The sequence below is a fragment of the Hyperoodon ampullatus genome (assembly GCF_949752795.1).
Source record: "Hyperoodon ampullatus genome assembly, chromosome: 15".
Taxonomy (NCBI): domain Eukaryota; kingdom Metazoa; phylum Chordata; class Mammalia; order Artiodactyla; family Ziphiidae; genus Hyperoodon; species Hyperoodon ampullatus.
The window spans coordinates 51,139,236-51,161,127 of NC_136928.1; the positions used below are offsets into that span (position 1 = coordinate 51,139,236).

The 21,892-nt window shown below is 48.0% G+C and overlaps 1 protein-coding gene across 1 annotated transcript in view; it reads right to left on the reverse strand.

Moving 5' to 3' along the window:
- PRKCE (protein kinase C epsilon) overlaps positions 1–21,892 on the reverse strand; it is a gene marked incomplete at its 5' end in the record, with an annotated part of 524,615 nt that overhangs the window by 25,028 nt on the left and 477,695 nt on the right. Inside the window, 2 exons of the mRNA XM_079721543.1 lie at positions 3,094–3,282; positions 8,802–8,940. Coding sequence (XP_079577669.1) covers positions 3,094–3,282; positions 8,802–8,940 — 328 coding nt within the window. The remainder of the gene's footprint in view (positions 1–3,093; positions 3,283–8,801; positions 8,941–21,892) is intronic.

Genomic DNA, 21,892 nt, shown 5'->3' on the forward strand with positions numbered 1-21,892 from the left:
ATGGGGTGAAGGCTGGAAGTTTAGATTTAAACAAAGGAACCTAAGAGGACAAATTATAATCCAAAGGGATAAATCTATAATGATAGCATTTTAAGCTTCATCAGCAAGGGAGGTTCTCCTGGGCAGTAGGAGCCTCCTCCTGCCTCCTGTCTAGCACCCCTGAAAGGCAGGGGAGCCATGGACGAGAGAGTGAGGGGTTAGGAATGGTGCCAACACTTCATCCTTCTAATCGAACAGCTGGCAGAGGTCACCCCTGCTTACACACCCCTGATTCCTATTGCCCACAGGATAAAGTCCATACCCCTTAGTTTGGCACACACACACTATTCAGTCTGTAGCCAGTCTCTCTCGCTCGCCTTCTGCATCCTTTACTTGACTGGTCCAAGGCCCCTCTCTAGCCCCTAACTATCCTCTAAGAAACAGTCAAAATGTTGCCTCCTCTGTGAAGCCTCCCCAGATTCACTCTGTGGACATCTAAGACACCATGTTTCTTGTTTATTTAAATTATAATTTGTCTAAACATCTCTTCTCCTTGGTAAGCTCTATGATATAGGAATCAGTTCTATCTTCCCAGCATCTGGCTCAGAGCCTGGCTCCCACTGTGCACTCAGTACATTGAGATGAGTGAACAGCGGGTTGAAGGCTGGGCCTCAGGGCACAGTGCTGAGGAAGGGAGGCAGCAGGACTGCCACTACTGTTGCACAGGTTGTGCACTGCATAACCCTCTGGTGCAAATGGCCTTCTGGAGAGTTCTGCATGTAGGCAGCAGCCCTCAGAGACACAGATCAGTGGCCAGAGTCATGGAAAACCTGGCCTGGCCCTAGAATCAGGTGACAATGTGAGGAAGTGAAGTGTTCCAAGGCCAAGGGAGTGGAAGACTTCTCCTTGCTTCCTTAGCTCTTCCTGTCCTCTCACTTCTGGGAGGGGAAGTATCAGGGCTACGGATAAACATACAGGTTTTAGAGTCTCAGGAAGCTGACCCCGAGCCAGAGACTCTTCTCTTTTCCCAGAGACTTCACCCTCACCAACCAGCTGACACAGGCACAACCTCTTCTGAATCTCTGTAGGTCAAAGTTTCTCAACCTCTGTGCTAATGACATTTTGGACTGGATACTTCTTTGTTCGGGGGTTGTCCTGTGCAGTGCAGGATGTTTAGCAGCACCCCTAGGCTTTACCTCCTAGATGCCAATAGCACCCCTCCCCTCCAAGTTGTGACAACTAAAAACATCTCCAGATGTTGCCATATGTCTCTGGGGGATGATGGGGGACAAAATCACCCCTAGTTGAAGACCATTGCTCTAGGTCATCCATAATGAAAGGGTCCACCTGAGGTGCCAGCAGGGGGCTCACAGGAAAGTGTGTCAGGCTGGTGTTCAGGGCCCAGGGTGAGTGACCAGCTCTGCTGGGGGTGTTCTGGCTGCCTCGGGTGCTACAGGTTTTTCCTTAGCCAGCACCTGGTATAGTGTCTGGCACATCCTAGATGCCCAATAAATACGTGTTAAATAAATGAATGAGTGAATGAGCATACTCTGTTTGCTTCCTTCACTGCTCTTATCCCAATTGTGACCACATATGGATGTGTTTTTTATTTATTGCCCACCTTCTCCTGCCGGATCACAAGCTCCATAAGGCAGGGATGACGGCTGTTACGCTCACCAGTGCTTACTCAGCATCTAGCACAATGCACTGCACACTGGAAACACTCAACAAACGGTCGTTCATTCAATCAGTGAATGGGAGGGAGGGAGGGAGGGAAAGAGAAACAGATGCAGAAGGGAGGAAAGAAATGAGGGGAGGGAAAGAAGGGAAGAGGAAGGAAGAAATGAACTGCAGAAAGAAGCAACATGTTCTGATGTGGCATTTTCCAAAATATGATACGTGTCCCCTGCCAGATACCTGCGAAATGATTTTAGGTCATTTTTACCATTTTCATGGGATAATTTATGTTAATTAATTATGACAAGTGATACTCTTTCCATTTATGATAGCTACATAACATTTCTTTATAAAATACATATAATCAGGTAGATTTGGGGACTTGATTGAAAAAACGAAACTAAATCACAGTAGAGCGGGTATTTGGATATGGCAAATTCTGTGACTGAGGCACGCCGACTCTGAACTTTGGGGCATTCTCATGGGCGAAAGGAGCCAGGACCGGAAGTCAAGATTCCTGGGCTGTCACGGCCTCAGCCCAGCGGGGTGACCCTTCCCAGGTAAGCTGGTCTGCTTACCTTCCGTGCACCTCAGCTCCCCCAGCATTCCAAGGGGGACAGGTAACTTCACTTACTTGCCACAGTACAAGTGTCTTACAATGCAGCAACGGGTATGCTGAGCAAGTACTAAGCACTGTCACCTGTGAGGGACTGTTTGTTGGCGGGGGCGGGGGCAGTCTCTCTATTACATCTGAATCCAGCGTGGCCACAGGGATCTTGAGTGGACGCATCTTTTTTGATCAGTGGTGCTGTCGTGGACACAGGTGCACAATGCCTCCCTTCCCTCCCCCACTGCAGGCCCCGGAGGAAGACAGGTCATGGGTGGCAGGTAAGGAAGGAGGGTCCAGCCCCCAGAGTGCAAGCAGCAGGGGTGAGCCCAGTGCAGCAGGGGTTGGCTCTGCCCCTGCACAGCACTGGGGGACCCAGGTGCGTGGAGCCTTCCTCGGGGAACACGGACATGGTGGTCCTTTCCCACAAGAACAGTAATTTGTCCCAGACCCCATTTCTGGCAGGAGCGGGTGCAGTGGACTTGAGCTCCCAGCGGTGACTGCCCTCCGCCCCTCTGCTCAGCAGTGAGCAGAGGTGGGACAGAGAGAGAGACAGAGAGAGAGACAGAGAGAGACAGAGAGACAGAGAGACAGACAGAGAGAGAGAGAGAGAGAGAGAGACAGAGAGACAGAGAGAGAGAGAGAGAGAGACAGAGAGACAGAGAGACAGACAGACAGAGAGAGAGAGAGAGAGACAGAGAGACAGAGAGCCAGAGAGAGAGACAGACAGACAGAGAGAGAGAGAGAGAGAGAGAAAGGAGGAGTGGGCGGGGAGAGAGAGAGGTGGGAAAGCCAGGGGGGCAGAAAGTGGGTGAGGGCCAGTGACTCACAGCTTTCAGGATGCTGACGGCCTCCTTGCTGAGCCACACCGGGTAGAGCACGTCGTCATGGAGGATGGACTCAAACAGATCGTCCTCGTTGTCGGCCTCGAAGGGGGGCTGACCAGCCATCATCTCATACATCAGCACCCCCAGGGCCCACCAGTCCACTGAGGGGCCATACTCCAACTCCTGCAGGATCTGTTTGGGAGACGGGCAACGTCAGGGTCCACCGAAGGCTGCCCTCTGTGGCTGAACCTGCGCCACAAGCGCCCGTGGGAAGACGCACGTCTCTATTTCCAGCTTGCTCCTCTGTAGGGCGGAGCTGCCTTACATAAAATTAGGTTCTAAATCAGCAAGTTGAGTGAAAATTGAGTTTGGGAGGCACCAAAACCAAACTTTCAAAAACCAATAGCCATAGTCTGTCTTCCAGGGAGAACAGACTGCTTCTTTGCCCGAGCACCAGATGAAGTTCCTGACTTGAACTGAGGGCCACGTAAAAAGCTGTGCACATTTTTGACACTAAAATTGGGGTGAGTGCTTGCAGCAAATTCGGGTCTCCCATTGCACGCTCAGCCCAGGGCACGGCTCACTGAGTGGAAGGGTGAGCGGAATCTTAGTCCTCTTTAAATGGTGACAGTGCTGAATTTACGGAGGCCTGTGCTCTTGGAAAAGAAACTAGAGTTAATAAATCTCCCCACCCATTTGTGTTCTAATCATAAAAGACCACTATGCACTTGCATATTCTGAGAAAAGACCCATGACTTTCCTACGGCTCACTGATGAATCCTTGTTTTCTTGCCTCTGTAACGCCCCAGACCCCCTTCTTTTTATTTGAGGTGTTCCATAAACATTCTCCCTATTCCAAGAGCTCGAATCAAAGCCTCTCCCTGGGTGTCTGGTGCATTTCATCTTTGACGGCGGCCATTTTTCTTGTCTATGTTCTCTGCCTCTCTCTCTTTTCTCCCTCTGACCAAGTGTGTGGAGTCAAAGTCACTTAGGTTACATGCACGTATGACATGATACTGAATACTCAACACCATCGGCTTCCTGCAGAATGGTGTGTAAGGACTGCAGTTTTACAAACAGAATCAGAATGTCAGTGCACAAGAGGAATTCTACTCTGAGTCAAGAAGCTGCAGAACTTTTTGAAAAGCAAGTAACTGCCCCATCCCAATTCTTCTTCAGCACTGGCCATGTGCTGGAAGGAGATGGAAGATCAACCAGGTTGTATCCAGTTTCACTCCAAGTTTGGCGTTAGATTTCTGGGTGATCTCAAGTCAGTCACTTGACTTGCTCATTTATCAGATGAGGCTCAGATTCTCAGCTTAACCTCACAAGATTAATTAAGGTGGAAGATTTTGAAAACCTACTGCAAAATACAAAGCTCTATATAATTAGAAGGTGGTACTAAATCCAGTTTTTCTTCTATAAGGTTTGGTGTCCACGTTTATAGAGAATGTAGCAGGTCACTGATGTGTGTTTGGCTCAGAGCAGAAATAATGCTCAGTCACAGCAGGACTAGGCATGGTACTGACCAGAAACAGGCAGGTGGGTGGGAGGACATCTCTGGCTGCTCTGAGCGCTGTCATTCTATAAAGAACTCCAAAAGGTGAAGGCTGTGGAGAAGCACGGCTGGAGTGCATGTACCCAAGGGGGGTGTATTTTGAGGACTCCCCCCAAAATAGGGAAAGTCCATTCCGGCTTGCAGGACACCCCAGGCAGGTAACTTCTCAGGTAACTTGTTACAGAACAAGGCTTCAGCTCAGTTCTCAGATTCCAAGATGGAAGAGGAGGCTGAACCCAAGTATCTAGACTGGAGTCTACTCAAAATGCCCTTCTAGAGGTTGTAGATTGCTTGGGATTAAATCAAAAGATGGGTAGAAGCATTTTGAAAACAGTTAAAACATGCACATTTTAGGACTCCTCAGAATTTAGAATGAAAAGGAATGTGAGCAAATGCAGCCAACTTTAAATTATTTAGGGCTGGTAAAGCTGCTTGGTTAGGACCTTTGGTCTCAGCCCAGTGGTCAGCATAGGGTATCTGTAAGGTCAGAGCTACAGGCTCCACTGAGGAGCCAGTAACTCTGCTCTGTTCCAAAGGCAAAGGGGAAGCGAAAACCCAAGACTCCCTCAACCTTGAAAGACCCAGCAGCCCAGCCTGGCTCACCGTGGCACCACCTTCAAGGTCATGGTTATCACCCATCTCCTCCAGAAAGCTTTCCTGGATTTCTCCAGCTTTTCTCCTCTCCTCTGACACCCTAAGACCCTTGCCCTAAGATCTGGCAGGCACGTTCCACATATTACCAGCAGTTGAGCTACTTTTTTCATGGTCAGCTGTCTCCCCAGGGCATCCATAAGCCACCAGAGGGTAGGGGCTCTATATTTTTCTGAATCTACCCCTGTGACCAGCCCAGTTCCAAAACTCAGGGAGACTGGCTGCCAGGTGCGCCCACTGTGTGTATCTTCCTGGGCATGCCCCCTTCTCTCCTGGGCTCTGAGGGCCTTGGTGCTAAGGAAGCCAGCCCCCAGCCTTGGGGAGTGGCACAGCTGGGTTCTGTGCCTCCTCGGTGTGGTGGGGAGGTGGCCTCCAGGTGGCCCTGTGTGTGCTCAGACAGGATGGCGCTGGGGAAACCACAGAGCAGCCCTGCCCACCCTTCCTCAGGCCCCTCCAGAGCTTTCCTATTTTGGGTGGCATCTTTTCTAAAATTCCCCTTAGGCTTGGCCCTAATTATCTGTTTCCTAATCGCCTTGTCACGGATGGAGCTGGTGAGAAGGGCAAGGCTTCACATGCCATGGGAGGGCACCTGGTGCAGCAGCCAACCCCTTGATGGGTCAGAGCTGGGGTAGAAGAGCAGGCATTGGGCCTGATATGCCAGGCACTACCCAGGGCTGGCCACCATTTGATGGGGAGCGGAGGCTGGGCATGGAGAAAGGAGAGGGGGGCATGGAGGTCAGCCAAGGGCACACAGTGGGAAGAAAAGCCCCAGGGCAGAGCTAATGCCTCAGAACGTGTCTCTGGTTTCGGGGTTAGCCAGGTGTCTCACAACCCCTCCTGTTTGAATACAGGCTTATGCTTTCTGAAGCATTTCCATGCTCTAATCTCATTAGATTCTCAAAATAGCTTGATGAGGTGGGTAGGGCAGGAATTATTTTCCCATTTGAAAGATGAGGAACCTGAGGGTCAAAAACATTTTGCCACTTGGTCAAGATCACATGGGGGCATTAGTGGTTAAGTCTGGCCTGGAATCTCAACTCTCAGGACTGTGCTTTTCCCACCCCACTGCACAACCCAACGACCACGATGACTGTGACGGAGCCACCACTGACCCAGCACTTACTGTGGGCCAGGCACTGTGCTAAATGCTTTAGCGGCATAATTTCATTTAATCTTCCCATTGACCCTTTGATAAAGATGACGATACCCTCATCAGCTGTAATTTGCCTACAGTAAGACCAGGGATTTCATTCCGAGTGGAGTGGCGATGCTGCAGAGTTGGCACAAGTGTAGAATGGCAAGGAAGAGTGTCTAGAGCCCACTCTAAACAGAGACCAGAGTTATTCATTGTGCGTTTCACCAGGGGATTGCCTTTTGTGAAAGTTGTGTGGGTGTTTTGTTCATCATAAAGTGAATGTTTATCTTGCGCTGGGTCCTTGACTAGTACACTGGGCTGTCAACCCTTTGACTCTGGCATCAATTCACAGAGGACCTAGAACCAAGCATTCTGATGATAAAGAGTGAATGAGGAAGGTGGTAGAAAAAGCAAGTCTCAATCGAGAGCTCTTGCTTTCAATGATTTCTCCTTGGAGGTTAAATTCCTAGTGTCCCTGCTAAGAGAACATACTAGTAGAGACAGACTGAAATCTCTATTCTTCAGATCTTTTAGAAGATGGAGGTTCCAGTGAGAATTTACCTATTACCATCCTTACTCTATGACCCTCCTCAGGCCTCCCCGTGTCTTGTCTGGGCTGTGGAAAGACTCTCAACCATCCTTCCCTGACCCTCTGGCTTCTGATCTACGCTGCTGTTGCCTGTCTTCTTTCTGGGACAGGTCTGATGATGACCCTCCTTCTACTGGGAAACCCTCAGTGGGTCCACAGATCCTACAGAATAAAGGCCACTTTCCTTGGTCCTTTTTCTTAATCTTGTTCATTACTAAGAGCACTAAGAAATCCTCTGTTCTAGCCACACTATCTTCCTTTCTAAAAATGGCCAAGAATGTTCTCATCCCCTGGTCTTTGCTCATGTTGGAGTATCATAAGTTCTCATTCATTTATTCATTCAACAAACCATTACTAAGAGACTGACTAGTGTGCCAGAGTTTGGGAGTACCCAGATTAGAAACACAGCCCTGCCTTAAAGGATTCAGAGCCCAGGGATACTGAGCCTCCTTGCCTGCCCCACGCCCACTCCAGTCCTTCCTGCTGTTTTCAGGAATGCTCCCCACTCCATACCACCGAAGGAAATCCTGCTGATTCTCTACAACTCAATTCATCCACCAGGTGCTCTAAGAAACCCTCCCCCACCCCGATCCCTGAGGTTACCGTCTTGTGTTGTGTACCTATTTATTCTGCTTAATTCATTGTTTACTTATCTGTCACTCTCTTTAGACACAAAGTCATTTTAGGAGAGCCACCAGGGTCTTAGTCAATTCTTCATCCCCACATGACTTTGTGTCTAGCAGGTGCTCAAACAATGCCCACTGGAAGGAAATGAAATCTGGCTGTGCTGACCCCTCCCACCATGGACAATGCTTAAAGGGGATTGGTACTTCCTTCTCATCTCACATGTGTCAGAACACTCAGGACAAGTTTTTTTCTTTTTGTGGTACGCGGGCGTCTCACTGTTGTGGCCTCTCCCCTTGCGGAGCACAGGCTCCAGACACGCAGGCTCAGCGGCCATGGCTCACGGGCCCAGCCGCTCTGCGGCATGTGGGATCTTCCCGGACCGGGGCACGAACCTGCGTCCCCTGCATCGGCAGGTGGACTTTCAACCACTGCGCCACCAGGGAAGCCCAGGACCATTTTTATTAAGTATTTATGACAGACTGTGTCTTAAATCTGAATCATAACACACTAGATATCTCTCAGTCTAGGCAAGACTGACCCGCAGAAACTGAAAGCAAACAAACACTTTATGATGAACAAAACACCCAAGCAACTCCCATGAAAGGCAACCTATTGGCGAGGCTCACCATGAACGTCTCTGATCTCTATTAAAATGAGGCCCAGGCACTCTCCTCTTCCGGCTCAATCCTGTGTGCCTGCTATGCGGAATCACTGCTGCACTAGAAATGGCAACTACTTCTTGGCTTCACTGTAGGCAAATTATAGCTGATAAAGCTAATCACTGCCTTTATCAATGGCTCTCCTTTAGTCTGGTTATTAAAAAATGAAAGCAATCATACAAGTCAACAAACGTCTCTTGGTCCTAGTTTCGCTGGTGGCTCTGGACTGGGGTGAGAGGATGCTCAGTGAGGGCCTGGCCAGCTTTGGGGAATGGCCTGCCACTCTCAGTTCACCATCATCTCCCCATCACCACCATTTCCTTATGGAGAAATCGGCAAGCCTTCCACCTTGCCTTTTCTCCCTCCTCCCCGGAATCCATTCTGGTTTTCCAGAGCCTCCCCCAGCACCGCTGGATGACCCTGGCATGTGGGGATGGACTCAGGCCTCAGGCCTGGCAACAGGAGGAGGTGGCCCTTCGCCCACGGTCCTACCTCGGGAGCGATGTAGTCAGGGGTCCCACAGAACGTGGTGGTCGTCACGCCGTTCAGAATCCCTTCCTTGCACATTCCGAAGTCGGCCAGCTTGCAATGACCTTCTGCATCCAGAAGGATGTTGTCCAGTTTCAAATCCCTATAAGATAGGCCAGAACCACATGGTTAGTGCTTCACTCATCCCAGTATGACCTTTTTGAGGTGGAGAGGTGTGCACATCTCAGGGAAATCTGCTACAGAAAGGAAAGTCTTCAAGGAGGCTTGATCTGCCAACCACCCAGGGCTCTTGCCCACAATGGCCAACCCCCAAAAGTGCCCCCCATTCATTCCAGCCTGAGGGAGGAGCTTCTGTAACCTCAGGAATGTCTCAACATGGCTTTGGTTTAAAGAAGTCGGCAGCTGTTTATTGAAACCCTACTATATGCTGAAATTCATATTATTCAGATCTTGATAAGAGAGAAAGAAGGAACTCATGCCCCTCCCTTTATCAGTTAATCATGGGGATCAGGTGGTGGGACAAGACTGACACATACTGGCACCAATGAAGCAGATAAACCACATAAGAACCAGGTGCTACTTTATAGGACACTGACTATGTGAGCTGTTGTGTTTTGCGGGGGGGGGGAGGGAGACCACTGATGGCTGGCGCAGGCAGGGAGGGCTCCCAGGAAACTGACTCTCAAGAGAAGCTTGGCTAGGTGGAAAGGTCTGGACAGAGCATGAAGAGAAAAGGTGGGAGGGAGGGGAAGGCCAACACAGTACATGCAAAAGGCAGTGAAGAGACCAGAGAACTGAGTCCCAGTAAATGGTGAGGCAAGACAGACATGTTGAAACCAAACACGAAGGGCCCAGACGCCAGGAGGAGGGGTCTGAACTTCATGCTGAGGGGCTGAGGGTCACTGAAGCCCCAGCCTGCACAAGTGCGCACGACGCATTTGCAAGATCAGTCTCTTAGGGGCAAGCAGGCCAAGCAGGGGAAGGGTCTGGGTGCAGGAAGGAAGGCCCATTGGTTGCAATAACCAGGCCCCATAGAGCTGGGTGCTTCTCAGGCCTCAGCCAGTGCAGCTTCCATATGGCCTATTTTACAGTTTGGGTTTCCCCTAAGATCTCGTATAGAATCTAGGGTCCTGGATAAGAATTCCCCTACCAAGTCTGCAAATTCCAGACCTGTCCCATATAAAGATCTAGATGGAGGTCCTCACCCTGGGTCTCTCTCAGCAGTCACTCTGGGGTGGGGGGGTCTCGCAAAGGCGGCCAACTCCCCAGCACACAGAGCAAGAGGGGCCTTTCTCACAAGCCTGCTGGCGTATGGACTTGAACTCCGGCCACCGTCAGGAATCCAGGCCTGAGTGCCAAGGTGGAGCAGGAAACACTCTACGGCCAGCCTGTCCTGCCCCCGTGGCCCCATTTCCTCATACAGCCGGGACTTCTTGAGAAAAGAGAAAGCACGTAAAACGTGCTGCTCTAAGCAAATGCTTGGGAGCTACAGAAAGAAGAGTGCGCCTGAGCCCTTGGGACCAGGGCTCCCCGAGTCCCCACCCTGGCCACCGTGTGTGGTCAAGGCTCCGCTCTGGCTGGGGTCGGGGAGCAGTGAGGGGAACATGACTCGGGTGCAGGCGGCCTGGGTTGCAATCACTACTGGGGTGTGGTCCTGGTGCAGTCATCTTGCTGGTCTGTAACCCCATGTGCTGGCGTGAAGGGTGACTGTGATGAGGTGTGTGAAAGTAGCCGGTCTTTGATACCCTAACACCCGCTTCCTTCACGAGGAAACTGAGAGGGAGCCGGGTGTCCTGCAAACGTTTGAGTGGTTGAGAGGCTGACCCGCGGCCCTGCTGAGTTAGGGCCCCTTACATGCTCTCCAGTCTATAGAGGTGCCTTTCCAAGACCTACCCTTGCTCACCAAGATCACCATGGCAACACCCATGCTAACAGTAACCACGACCCGTGGAAAGCACCTGGTAGTCTACAAACCACATTCGTATTCTGAACAACCCTGAGAGTGAGGAAGAGCACACTCTGCACGACGGTGGCAGAAACAGGCACAGGGAGACTGGAAGAGGGCAAGTGACTTCTGTAAGGTGACAGGGTGCTGGTGGGACTGTGACCTGAACTCAGGTCCCTGGCTCTGAAGGCTGGCACCGCTGCCTCCGTGTACTACACTCCCCTACCTTCCTGCCTTCTCAGTGGTGGATGACTTTCAGTGCCAGCCACCAACCCCAAATATATAAAGGACCCCACATGCCATCGCACAAGCACTCTCTTTTAAAGCCTTTGTTATGTCATAGGAAGGACTCGTTCTCATTTGTATGAATGGAATAGATTCAGAAGATTCTGAGCCAACCCGAACTTTGCCCTTGTGCTGGAAATTGCGACTCAGTGTTTCTGGCCCATCAGGCTCAGCCTTTCCTTCTGCTCAGGGGGGCTTCTACTCAGAGCAAGAGAAGGTGGACCACCCAGTTTCTCCCCACCTCCTGCTCTTCTCTGCCTGCCCTGGCCCAGGTGCACACCGTCCCTGGGCTCCCCGCCCCTCCGCTCCCTGGAGAGAGAAGTCACTCCTGCTGAAGGCCCAGGGTGGCCACCAGGGCCGAGCATGTTTTGCAGCAGCTGCTCCTCTGCTGTGGCGAAGGGAGGCCCCAGGCCAAAGCATCTCTTCCCACTGTCCTGTCGATGACGCCTGACATCTTCCTTGGAGTCCCCCTCCACTGCCTGTATTTATCTAAACTCCAACTCCCCATGGGAAACCAAGTCCCAAGGAAGAGTTAGTGATTTATGTTCCTTTCCTTTTGTAACAGGAAAGATGAGCACAGCTTGAAAGACCCCTGGGGGCCAGAAAGGCCGCTACTGGAACTTTATTTCTCTGGGGGGTCTTCAGTTTCATTAAAAAGAAAAATACTCATACCACAGAGACCAAATTTGTCTTGTCCCGGGCTCTAAGTGAGTTCCTGAGTGGGGTTTCAGGGGATGGGAGCGCTCAGGGAAGCCCAGGGCCATACTTGCTCAAGTGGAGAAAGAGAGAGGAGAGAGAATGCCCTTCCCTGCAAGGGAGAGGGGACGGAGCCTGCAGAAAGAAGGTGGTATCCCCAAAGTTCTGCTAGCTGCACAGCTGGCTGAGGGCGGTGGTCCCCTCATGACCTCCCTCCTGTTCTCCTATCAGCACTGCTGTGCCAAGACCCCTGCCTTTCTAGCTCCCATTCCTGCCCTAAGATTTCTCTACTTCTTGGCTTTTAGCGTTCTCTTCCCTAGAGGTCCCTAAGCCTCCCTGGGAAGCAGGGTCGGGAACAATCATTTCCCAGCCTTGCCTGCTCTCAAGCCCAGCTTGCAGGGCAGGGTGACTGGACTTTTCTTTTGAGAGACAGTTCCCCTGGCACTCGGGTCATGGTTGCGCACACAGTAGGTAGCTGTCAAACTCGTGGACTGACAGCTTTGCAAAGAGGGGCTCCTGCCTAGATGTCAATCCCTCTCTACTCAGTCCCCAAATACAAGGTCAGGGCACTTCTGAGGACTGGGATATTTTTTTAAGGAGTAGGGTTTTTTTCTTTTTTTTTTTTTAAATAATGGAAACAAATACAGCAACATCCCTTTCCCTATGAGCCAATGTAACTAGCCTTTATTTATTAAGTTGATCTATTAATAGTTTTATTCAATCTTTTTCAATAGGTAATACATTCGTGTATTCATAAAGTCCAAAGTGTAAAGGGCCTACAGGAAATATTCTCCCTCCTGCCTCTGTTCCCCAGACACCCCTTTCCCCCCTACAGGCAATTGCTTTTTACACATTCCTTGTGTATCCTTCTTGGTCACACTTTATACGTAAATAAGAAAATGTGAATATACATTCATTTCCTCCCTTTTAACTGAATGGGAGCTTGTTATATGCACTCATTCATACCTTATATTTTCTACTTATACATTGGCTATATTGGAGATCTTTCTGTCTCGGCACATGAAGAGTCTCCTAATTCATTTTTATGGCTGTATGATACTCCACCATATTTTGGGGGAGCCATTTAAGATGCTTCTAATGTTGTGCTATTATAAATAGTGCTGCTGTGATTAAGTTTGTACATATGACACCTTGTGCATATATGAAAGTAATTGTACACATATCCTAGAAATTTCTGAGCCAAATAGTAAAAAATGTGGATTTTGATGAATGTTGTCAAACTGCCCTCCTTAGAGGTTGAACAGTTTACATCTCCATAAGCATATATGATAGTCCTTGCTTGCTACCATGGTGTGTTACCAAGTTTCTGGTAGTCTGATAGGTAAAAACAGTATTTCAGTATATCCCTAGGTTTCTCTGTAAGTTTGGGCATTTTTTCCTATATTTAAAAGTGATCTGTATTTTTTTTTCTGTGAACTTTTACCTATTTTCCTTTGGTGGTGTTTGTTTTTTATCGATTGTTAGGAGTTCTTTCTATATTAGGAAACAACCTTTGTGTGGGCTAAGAATTGCAAATGCTTGTCCCAGTTTACTCTTTGACTTCTGACATTGCTTATGCTGGTTTCTGCCAGGCCAATCTTGTTTCTTTTGATGTAACTGAATTGATGTTTAATTTTATGGGTTTTGGAGTTTATGTTTTCATTTGAAAGTCTTTGTTTTACCCATTTCAAAGTTATAAAAGCATTCTCCCAAGGTTTCTCACTAGTACTTTTATGCTTTCATTTTATAAACGTTAAGTCTTTGATATAATTGGAATTTGTCCTGATAAAAGGTGTGAAGTATAGATCCAACTTTGTTTCCAGACTTCTAGTAAGTTGCCCCAATCCAATATGTTAAATAGTTCATCTTTTCCTCATTGATTGAAATACCACCTTTAATAAATACTGGTATTAAATGTCTATATATATTTGGATTTATTTCTGTACCCTTCACTCTATAACATTGATCTGTACCATACTTTTTAAATTATTGTAGGTTTAAAATATGCTTTAATAGCCAGCAGGACTGGTCCCCTTCTTCTTCTTTTTCAAAATTTCCTGGCTACTCTTGCATATTTATTTTTCCATACAAACTTTAGAATCATCTGTCTAGTTAAACAAAAAAATTCCTAGTGATTTTTTTTATTGGAAATGTGTTTAAAGTCATAAATTAACTCAAGGAGAATTGATCTTTCTATGATGTTGAGTCTTCCTATTCAATAACATTGTTTGTTTTTCCATTTGTTCAAATCTTGCCTGTGTCCTATAGGAGCATTTTAAAGTTCTCTCCTATAGATCTTGTAGTACACTTTTGTTATATTTCATGGCAGCCTGCCGCTTGTCCCAATATTCATTCTCACTTTCTCCTTAGTGAGAGAATGTTGATTTCTTTTAAGCCATGCACATAGTGATGCAGCTATAAACTAGAATTCAAAGCCTTCTTTAGAGCTGGGCGTGGTTATGTGACTAAGTTCTAGCCAATCAGATGTGTCTAAGTCTCCTTGAAAGGAAGAGCCTTACACTTCTTTCCTTCCTCTGTCCTATTGCTTGAATGAGGATGTAATGCCTGGAGTCCTAGCAGCCACCTTCGACCATAAAGATAAGGACCACATCCCAGGAATGGACTTCCAGATAACATTCATAAGAAAAAGAAAAACTTGTACTTTATTTAAAGCACCGTTGTCTGGGTTTTATGTGTTAACTGCAACTGAATCTACTTCTAAATAATCCAAGTTATTATTTTATATTTCACATTCCTATTGTAAATAGGAGCTTTTCTTCCATTATATCTTCTATCATGTTACACGTTTGTACTAACTATTGATTTCTGCTAACCATTCTGTGCCCTGCTGCTACACTGAATGATCTTTATTTTTGTAAAGGAGTTTTTGCAGTTGATTCTCCTGGATTTTCCATATCATCTGTAATCAGTGATCATTTTTACCTCCTCCTTTTCAGTGATTATATATCTAACTTATTTCTTCTGTCTGATTGTATTGACTAGAACCTTGAGAACAATGCTAAAGAATAATGGTGAGAGTGAGCACCTTTGGTAGCCCCTGATCTTAGGGGGTGGGGCTCCCAGAATTTGTTCCTCAGGCAGAATACCTTTATTATAGCCCCTGTCACATGGCACCTGGATCGAAGGCTTCCTTACTACTGTACTTCTCCACTAGGCTGAGGATTGTGAGAACTTCCATGGAACCTCCCTGACTCCCCGAGCTGCCAGATGTCCAAATGGGCTGTGTGTGGGCTAGAGAGAAGTGGGTAAGGAGCAGGTCATGCCCTGTCCCTCTGGTCCAGGGTTTCTCACCCTTGGCACACTGGAGCTGCTGGACTGGCATTTGGGCTGGATAACTCTTTGTTGTGGGGAGCTGTCCTGTGCGCTGTAGGATGTTTAGTAGCATCCCTGGTCTCTACACACTAGATGCTCTCAGCAATCCCCAACCGAGCTGTGACGACCAGAAATGGCTCCAGACATGGCCAAATGCCTCTTTGCAGGACCTCTGGCGGACAGCTACTTCTCTGATTTAAGTCTTAACAGTGATCAAAGCTCCAAGATGGCCTAACCCAGATCATTAAGCCAAACAGGTATTTGGGAGCCATGCTCTGGCTATCAGGAAAGGGTGCATCTGCCTACAGTATCCTCTGCCATTTTATCCTAGGAGAAAAGAACCCTGACCACACCAACCCTGCTGACATCTGCTATCATCAACCACCTTTTTAAATGTATGAAGAAATGGAGGCTCACTTGCCCAAGGCCAGGCAAGTCACTTGCCCAAGGTCACAGGGCTGGTAAGAAGCAGCATTGAGCTGACTTCACACAGCTGCCCGTGATCACCTTACACCAAATGTAAGGCCCGTGAGCTGGAAATCTCCATCTGCTGATTGGACCCAAATTCCTTTGGGCTGGATAAGGAACGCTTTGTGGTGAGAAGGGGAATACAGAGGTCAAGAGGTCACAGTGGCTGACAGGGAAGGATTGATTTAGATGCAGGAAGGTATGACCAAGGCTCCCTTGGGGCAGGAGCACAGATCTCTTCCAGAAACTCAAAAGGCACCAAGAAAAGGAATTCCCTAAACAACATACCTTTAAAAAAAAAATTCTATAAAACCTATGGGGGTAGGGGTGAGACCTTGCAGTTGGTTTTAAGGAGGGGGAAAAAAATGCTTTTCTTCTATGACCAACTGCACTACTTCATTGGGTTGGAAAATGGGAAGGGGATCTGTGAGTGAAAGCAAAGATCCCTAAAGTGAGTTTGCTGTGAGCTCGGGAAGAAATGGTCTTGTCCTGAGGATAAGTAAGGTGTAAAGAAGGTCTTCATATCAGGGACATCTGTTACAGATGGGCCGAAACCTGCAGTAGATCAAATTACACTTTTGCTTTTAACAAAAGTTTACTTTTAACATGACATGGAATCAGCTATTGCTATCTCTAGAAATGTGTCCACGACAATTTGAAATACATATTTTGGCTTCTAAGAATTGTACGCCCCTGCCCCCCATGGCTATCTATGCACCTAATGGCTATGTCTAAGACGTTGTAGGTGCCTCTATGTTTTGATCTAGATGCTGGCAGGGGGTGGGGGTCCCCCAACTTGTCTCTTCCTGATAGGCAGTGAGGCAGTTCTGAATCTGAATCCTAACTTGGCTACTTTCAAGCTGGATGATGTTCAGCTGGTCCAAAATATCATTGGGACTCAGTTTTCTTATCTGTAAAATGGGAATAATACTGCCACGATGGACTGATGTAACCGACATGAAAGCTCTAGCACAGTGCCTGAGACATGGCAGTTACCCCAGAAATTCTGTCCTCTCCAGGGATCTCTAACAGTCATTTCTTAAAATACACCTGCCCCATGAGGGCAAGTCACTAGAATTTTTGAAAAATACTTATTACCTCTTATTGTGTATAAGCCACTGAGAGAGACACTGGGATGAAAAATAGGAAGCATATGCAACTGTAACATATGAAAGAAAGTGATGACTGATACTTAAATGAAACAGACAGACAGAGATAGAGACTGAAACTTTCAGTCTAGTCCAGTGAGAGAAATCACAGATTCCTTTCCACTGGGCCTGGGGAATGACACCTGATGGGAACACCTAGAGCCCCAGGGGAGAAAACAACTGGGTGGGAGGTAGGGAGTAGGGGGGTGGGGCAATACAGGTGTTTCTAATCAGGACTCATGTGACAGCTTCCAGACCCTTAGTTAGCAAACCTCTCAGGACCTGGAATGCCATGCTGGGAATGGGGCCTGAAGGGTTGCTGTGGTTGCAGCTGTAACCTGTCCCTAAGCTCCAGGCTTACACACCTTAAGGCTATCACACGCCTTATCTCTCTTATCACACAGCCCTGGCAATGAGTAGCATCATCCCCAATTTACAGAAGAACTTGGAGGGAAATAAAGCCTAGGGAGGTGAGCTGGGGCCTGCACTTCAGAAGCTGGGTGAAGTCCTCCATCCCTCCCACAGCACCTCAGCCATCTCAGCTGAAAATTCATCCATTGCCATGTGTAAAATTATAGTGTCCCAATTTGACGGTAGATTCCCCCAGAATAAGGGCCAGAAAATGCTTCTGTAAACCACAGAGCAGTCAGCAAAGGGGTGACACCCGTGAGACCCTTCACACACAAGAAAAAAGTGAAAACAATTTTGTTTTGCTTGACTTGTAAACTTGTCCTAAAGGAAGAGATCCATATGCTCCTGTCTCCTTCACCCTGGCTCCATTTTTTTTTTTTTTAATGCCCTCACTTCCTGGTATGCTCACCCCACCGGCAGGCTAATTCCACAAAGCTCAGGCCTGAGTGCCACAGAAACAACAGCAAATTCTTCCATTTACTTGAAGATAAGAGATGAGAAAGATTACTCCTCGGGATGCCAAGTGTTTGGATCACCAGAGAGCAGGCCCTCGGGCGAGGTTATGAAGAAACTCTGCTTGTTTTTGGACAAGTAGTGGAGACTTGTAAATGGCTGTGGTTAATCAGATGGGAATCCAGGCTCTTCTGGCAGATGATGTCAAACACTTTCATAAATTTAACGATATGTTCAAGAGAAAGACCATTTGCCCCTTCAGTGCAGTCAGGCTCCCCTCAAGATGATGGCCAATGCTGGTGACGAGCCATCATCCCTTCTCCCAGCTGTCTCTGTGGCAGCCACCTCCCATCACTCCCAGGAAGGCCATGTCACTCAAGTACGACTCTACACCCCTATGACGGGATGGCAAGCGAGAAGCCTAGGAGAGTGTACCTCCTGCCTCTCCATCAAATAGAAAAGCATCATTTGCTTTCAGAACCAAGGTAAATGATTTAAAAAGTCTCCATATCAGTGCTGATACCTGAGAGTTGACGATAATATTTCACTCTGGGCCAGTCTGCAGAGAAATCTTTCTCCAAGTCTTTTCATAGGAAAAGCTCAAACATTTAGGAACAAAATCATAACCACCATTTTTCTTTTTCAAGTACTTTTGCATGCCAGGCTCAGGGGTAAATCTTTTATATGCATTAACTCATTTAATCTCACAAATAGCCTATGAATCTGGTAAGACAATTATTATCTCCATTTTAAAGACAGGTCTCAGGGGTTATTGACCTGGTCCAGAACACACAGGTGGCGAGTGACAGAGTCGATGCTGCCTGACATCAGCTCCCATGTTCTTAATCACTTTGCTATGTTGCTTGGGGAGGGAAAAAAAACAACAACTGTAGCATGTTTTTGCCCTTTTGTGGGATTGGGAACACAACTGTTGCTCTTGGAGGGTGGCTGCTTTTGACTCACAGCAACATGGTTACAAGATGCAACTGATAAGCTAGACACTGCTGTTCTGACCAAACAGATGACCCCTTGTCTGAAGACAGCAGACTTTAAGCTACCACACTGACAGCTGAAAACCTGAGGTGTGAAAGAGCATCCCTGTTCACAGCCAAAATACATAGCCTGGGGCTGTACCTGGGCATTAAGACTTGGAATCACTGCAGGATCACTTATCTGATGGCATGATTTTCCAATTACTTTTTTTTTTTAACCCACAGTAATGAAAGCAAATCCTTATCCTTAATACTCATGGATAATATCCTGACCTCCACTGATGGGAAACAGACCTTGACTTGTGTCCCCAGCAAGTAGCATGGGCTGCCCTGACCATGATACTTACACCTAGTCCCCTCATTCCTCTCCAGGTCATCACACAACTTGGCTTCGAAATGGCTATTTGGGATTCAGTGTACAGACCAGGACCAAGGACAATGGCGACCTCAAGCAAGCTGCTTTTCTGAGCTTTACTGTCTTCAAATATGAGATACGATGGCTGGATAAATTAATCCCCAAGGATCCTTCTCGTCTAAGATCCTGGGAAGCCAAGGCAGCTGGAGCCCATGAAGCTTGAACTTGCAGCCCTAGCTGTTGGACACCAAATGTTTCCCTTTCCACTTTGGAGCAAACCTTTGCCAGCAGGCGTTTTTATACAAAATGTAAATCAGATGACGCTCTCCTCCTGCTTGCATTCTTCCAGGGCGCCCCATGAACTCGCTTCCTAACATGAGGCGCAAGACCCTGTGTGGTCTCCACCAGCCTGGCCTTTTAGCCTCATCCCTCATCCCACCCCCTCACAATCCAAACCTGGGGACTGTGGGTGGTTCCCAGATGTGTGAGGCTGTCTCCTGCCTCAATGTCTTGGCAAACCCAGGCCCCACTGGGAGTTATCTGTCTTCCACAAGGGCCCACACCATGCGGGCAGGGCCTGGGAATCCCCCCAGTGCCTGAAGCATCCTAGCTTCTCAACACCTGTTGGTCAAAGGGATGAAGGAAGGAGTGAGTAGAGAAGTGAATTTGTGGATCACGGCCCCTCCAGCCAGATGACCTTATTTTCAGATAATGTACGGAACTACTAAAACATATTATTATTAAAAAATATTAAAACTAACGCTAAAACCATCAGAGGCAGCTGAATCTGATGTTCTCTTGCACCTTCCAATCCATTCTCTGGTTATACTCAGGAAGAACCCCTTTTTGACCCCAGCAACTTCCACGGCAGTCAGAGTAGCATCCGAGTGCCTTACTCTGGCCCTGGGGCTGGCCCTTCCCCATCTCATTTGGAGTCACCTTCCCCTTTGTCCAGCCACAGGGGTGTCTGACAGTTCCTCAAGCTCACCGAGCACTTTCCTGCCTTGAGACCTTTGCCACATCACTGTTCCCTTTCCCTGGAAAACAGACTCCTTGCCATCTGAGTCTCTGCCTCCATTTCCTTTCCTCAAAGATGCCTTTCTTGGCCACCCTGTCTAAAGTGTCCCACCACCACCCGCCCCCGACCCTTCCTGTATTCTCAGTAACCATGGTCATTTCCTTTGCAGCAGAGATCACAATTTGTAATTACTTTGCTTGTTTATGCCCTTGAGTTTACGGCTTCCCTCACATGAGCTCCACGAGAACTACATCTTCGTGTTTGCATCTCGGTCCCCAGAGCCCTGCAAAGCACCTGGCACTCAATGTTTGTTGAGTGCCTGGATGAGCTAATGAGCAGGATCTGTATTAAGTCCATTCTAATGACAGTCTAGTTAATGGCATGAGTACAACTCCTAATACATCCGTTGCCTACTTGGCCCTACTACATAATGCTCCACAATACTTACTGAGTTGCCACTCAGGGTCTGCTTTGGTGCTAGGAGGATACTGACAGAGGACACAGTCCCTGTCCTCAAGGAAAGGTCCCTGTACTCAAGGGAGAAGTGAACATGAATGAGTCCGGAATACTTGGGATGGTAAGTTCTACACCAGAAGGACAAACAGGACACCACCACTGTCCTTAGAAGGCAAGGGCTGCCGGTCTCGCCGTTTTTGGGCCCAGCGATTTGCAGCTCGGAACCCAGCCAGCACTCTGTCATCACAGAAAGGGCCACTCCAGCTAAAAGACCAAGAGTAACCTTTCTGGGGGCGTGCCTGGAGCCTGGCGGAAGTGGACTATGGAACCCTAGGCAGGGCCCAGAATTCCCAGACAGGGAGGCCAGAAAACTACTCCTCAAGCTCCTTTGTCAGTACGAGAAGTTGCCAGAACCAGTAAGTATAGGGCTTCCGTGTGCAGCCACGCAAGAAGCCACGTGCTAAGAGAGTGGTCAGCCCCTTGCAGGTCAGCCCAGCCCAGATAAAGAGCTGAGGAAACGCAAATGCAACCCCGACAATTTGAGGGGGATGTAGGGAAAGCACGTCTTCCTGCAAAGCGGGGGTCACCCAAGTTACTTGGAGGATATCAGAGGCCTCCGGCAAGGCCAGGGAGCTGAAAATGGACTGACCTCTAAAAGGACAGAAAACAGATTTTATTATTCTTAAAAAAAGAAGTTGTACATTTATATTTGTTTAATTTGGCCACGGAAGGTATTTGCTTTGAGACCGAGTGGCGCTTTTCAGCTGATCAGGGATGTGAATGCGCGTGCGTGTAGGCACACATGCCACTAGGGACAGGTACACGGTGTGTTCATGCCACACGTGTGTTCATCGGCTCAGGTGGAAGGGGATGCACAGGTCCATGAGGATGAGGCAAGGACCTGTGAAAGCTTCCTCTCTTTCATCAGGGAGGACACGTCTGGTGGAGTTTATGAAACAAAGATGATTAGAGCTAAGAGTACCTCCAATGCTCCACTTGATAAATATTTACGGGGCACCTACTACGTACTGGTGAGGTCCAGGTTGTGGAGTGAGGGCAGGGGTTGACCAGTAGTTCAATTTGCATTTGCTGAGTCTGAGATGCCTTGGCGACATCTAACTGCACATGATGGCCAGGTGATGATATATGAAGGTCTGGGCTGGAGAAATAATAATGAGTGTGGGTGGGATTTTCTGAAAGTGTGAGAAGAGAAGAAAGCTAAGACGGGTCTGTGAGTAAGCCCAACATTTAATGGGTGGGACTTGCAACGAAACCACCGGAGAAGAAACTCACGAGCCTGGATGCCCATGAGGCCCAAGGAGGGGGGACAATCTCAACCAAAGGGCAGGGCCAGTCACTGCCATGCTGCTGAGGGGTCTCAAGTTTGGTGATTCAGTAGCTCAGAGTTCTTTTTATCCAACTGAGGCCCAGGAGGTAGAGTCACTTGGCTTTATTTATATTTTTTGATATTTTCTCTTTATGCTTTGTGATTCCAATTTAGAAATAATAGTACTGATAATAATAATAAATTTTA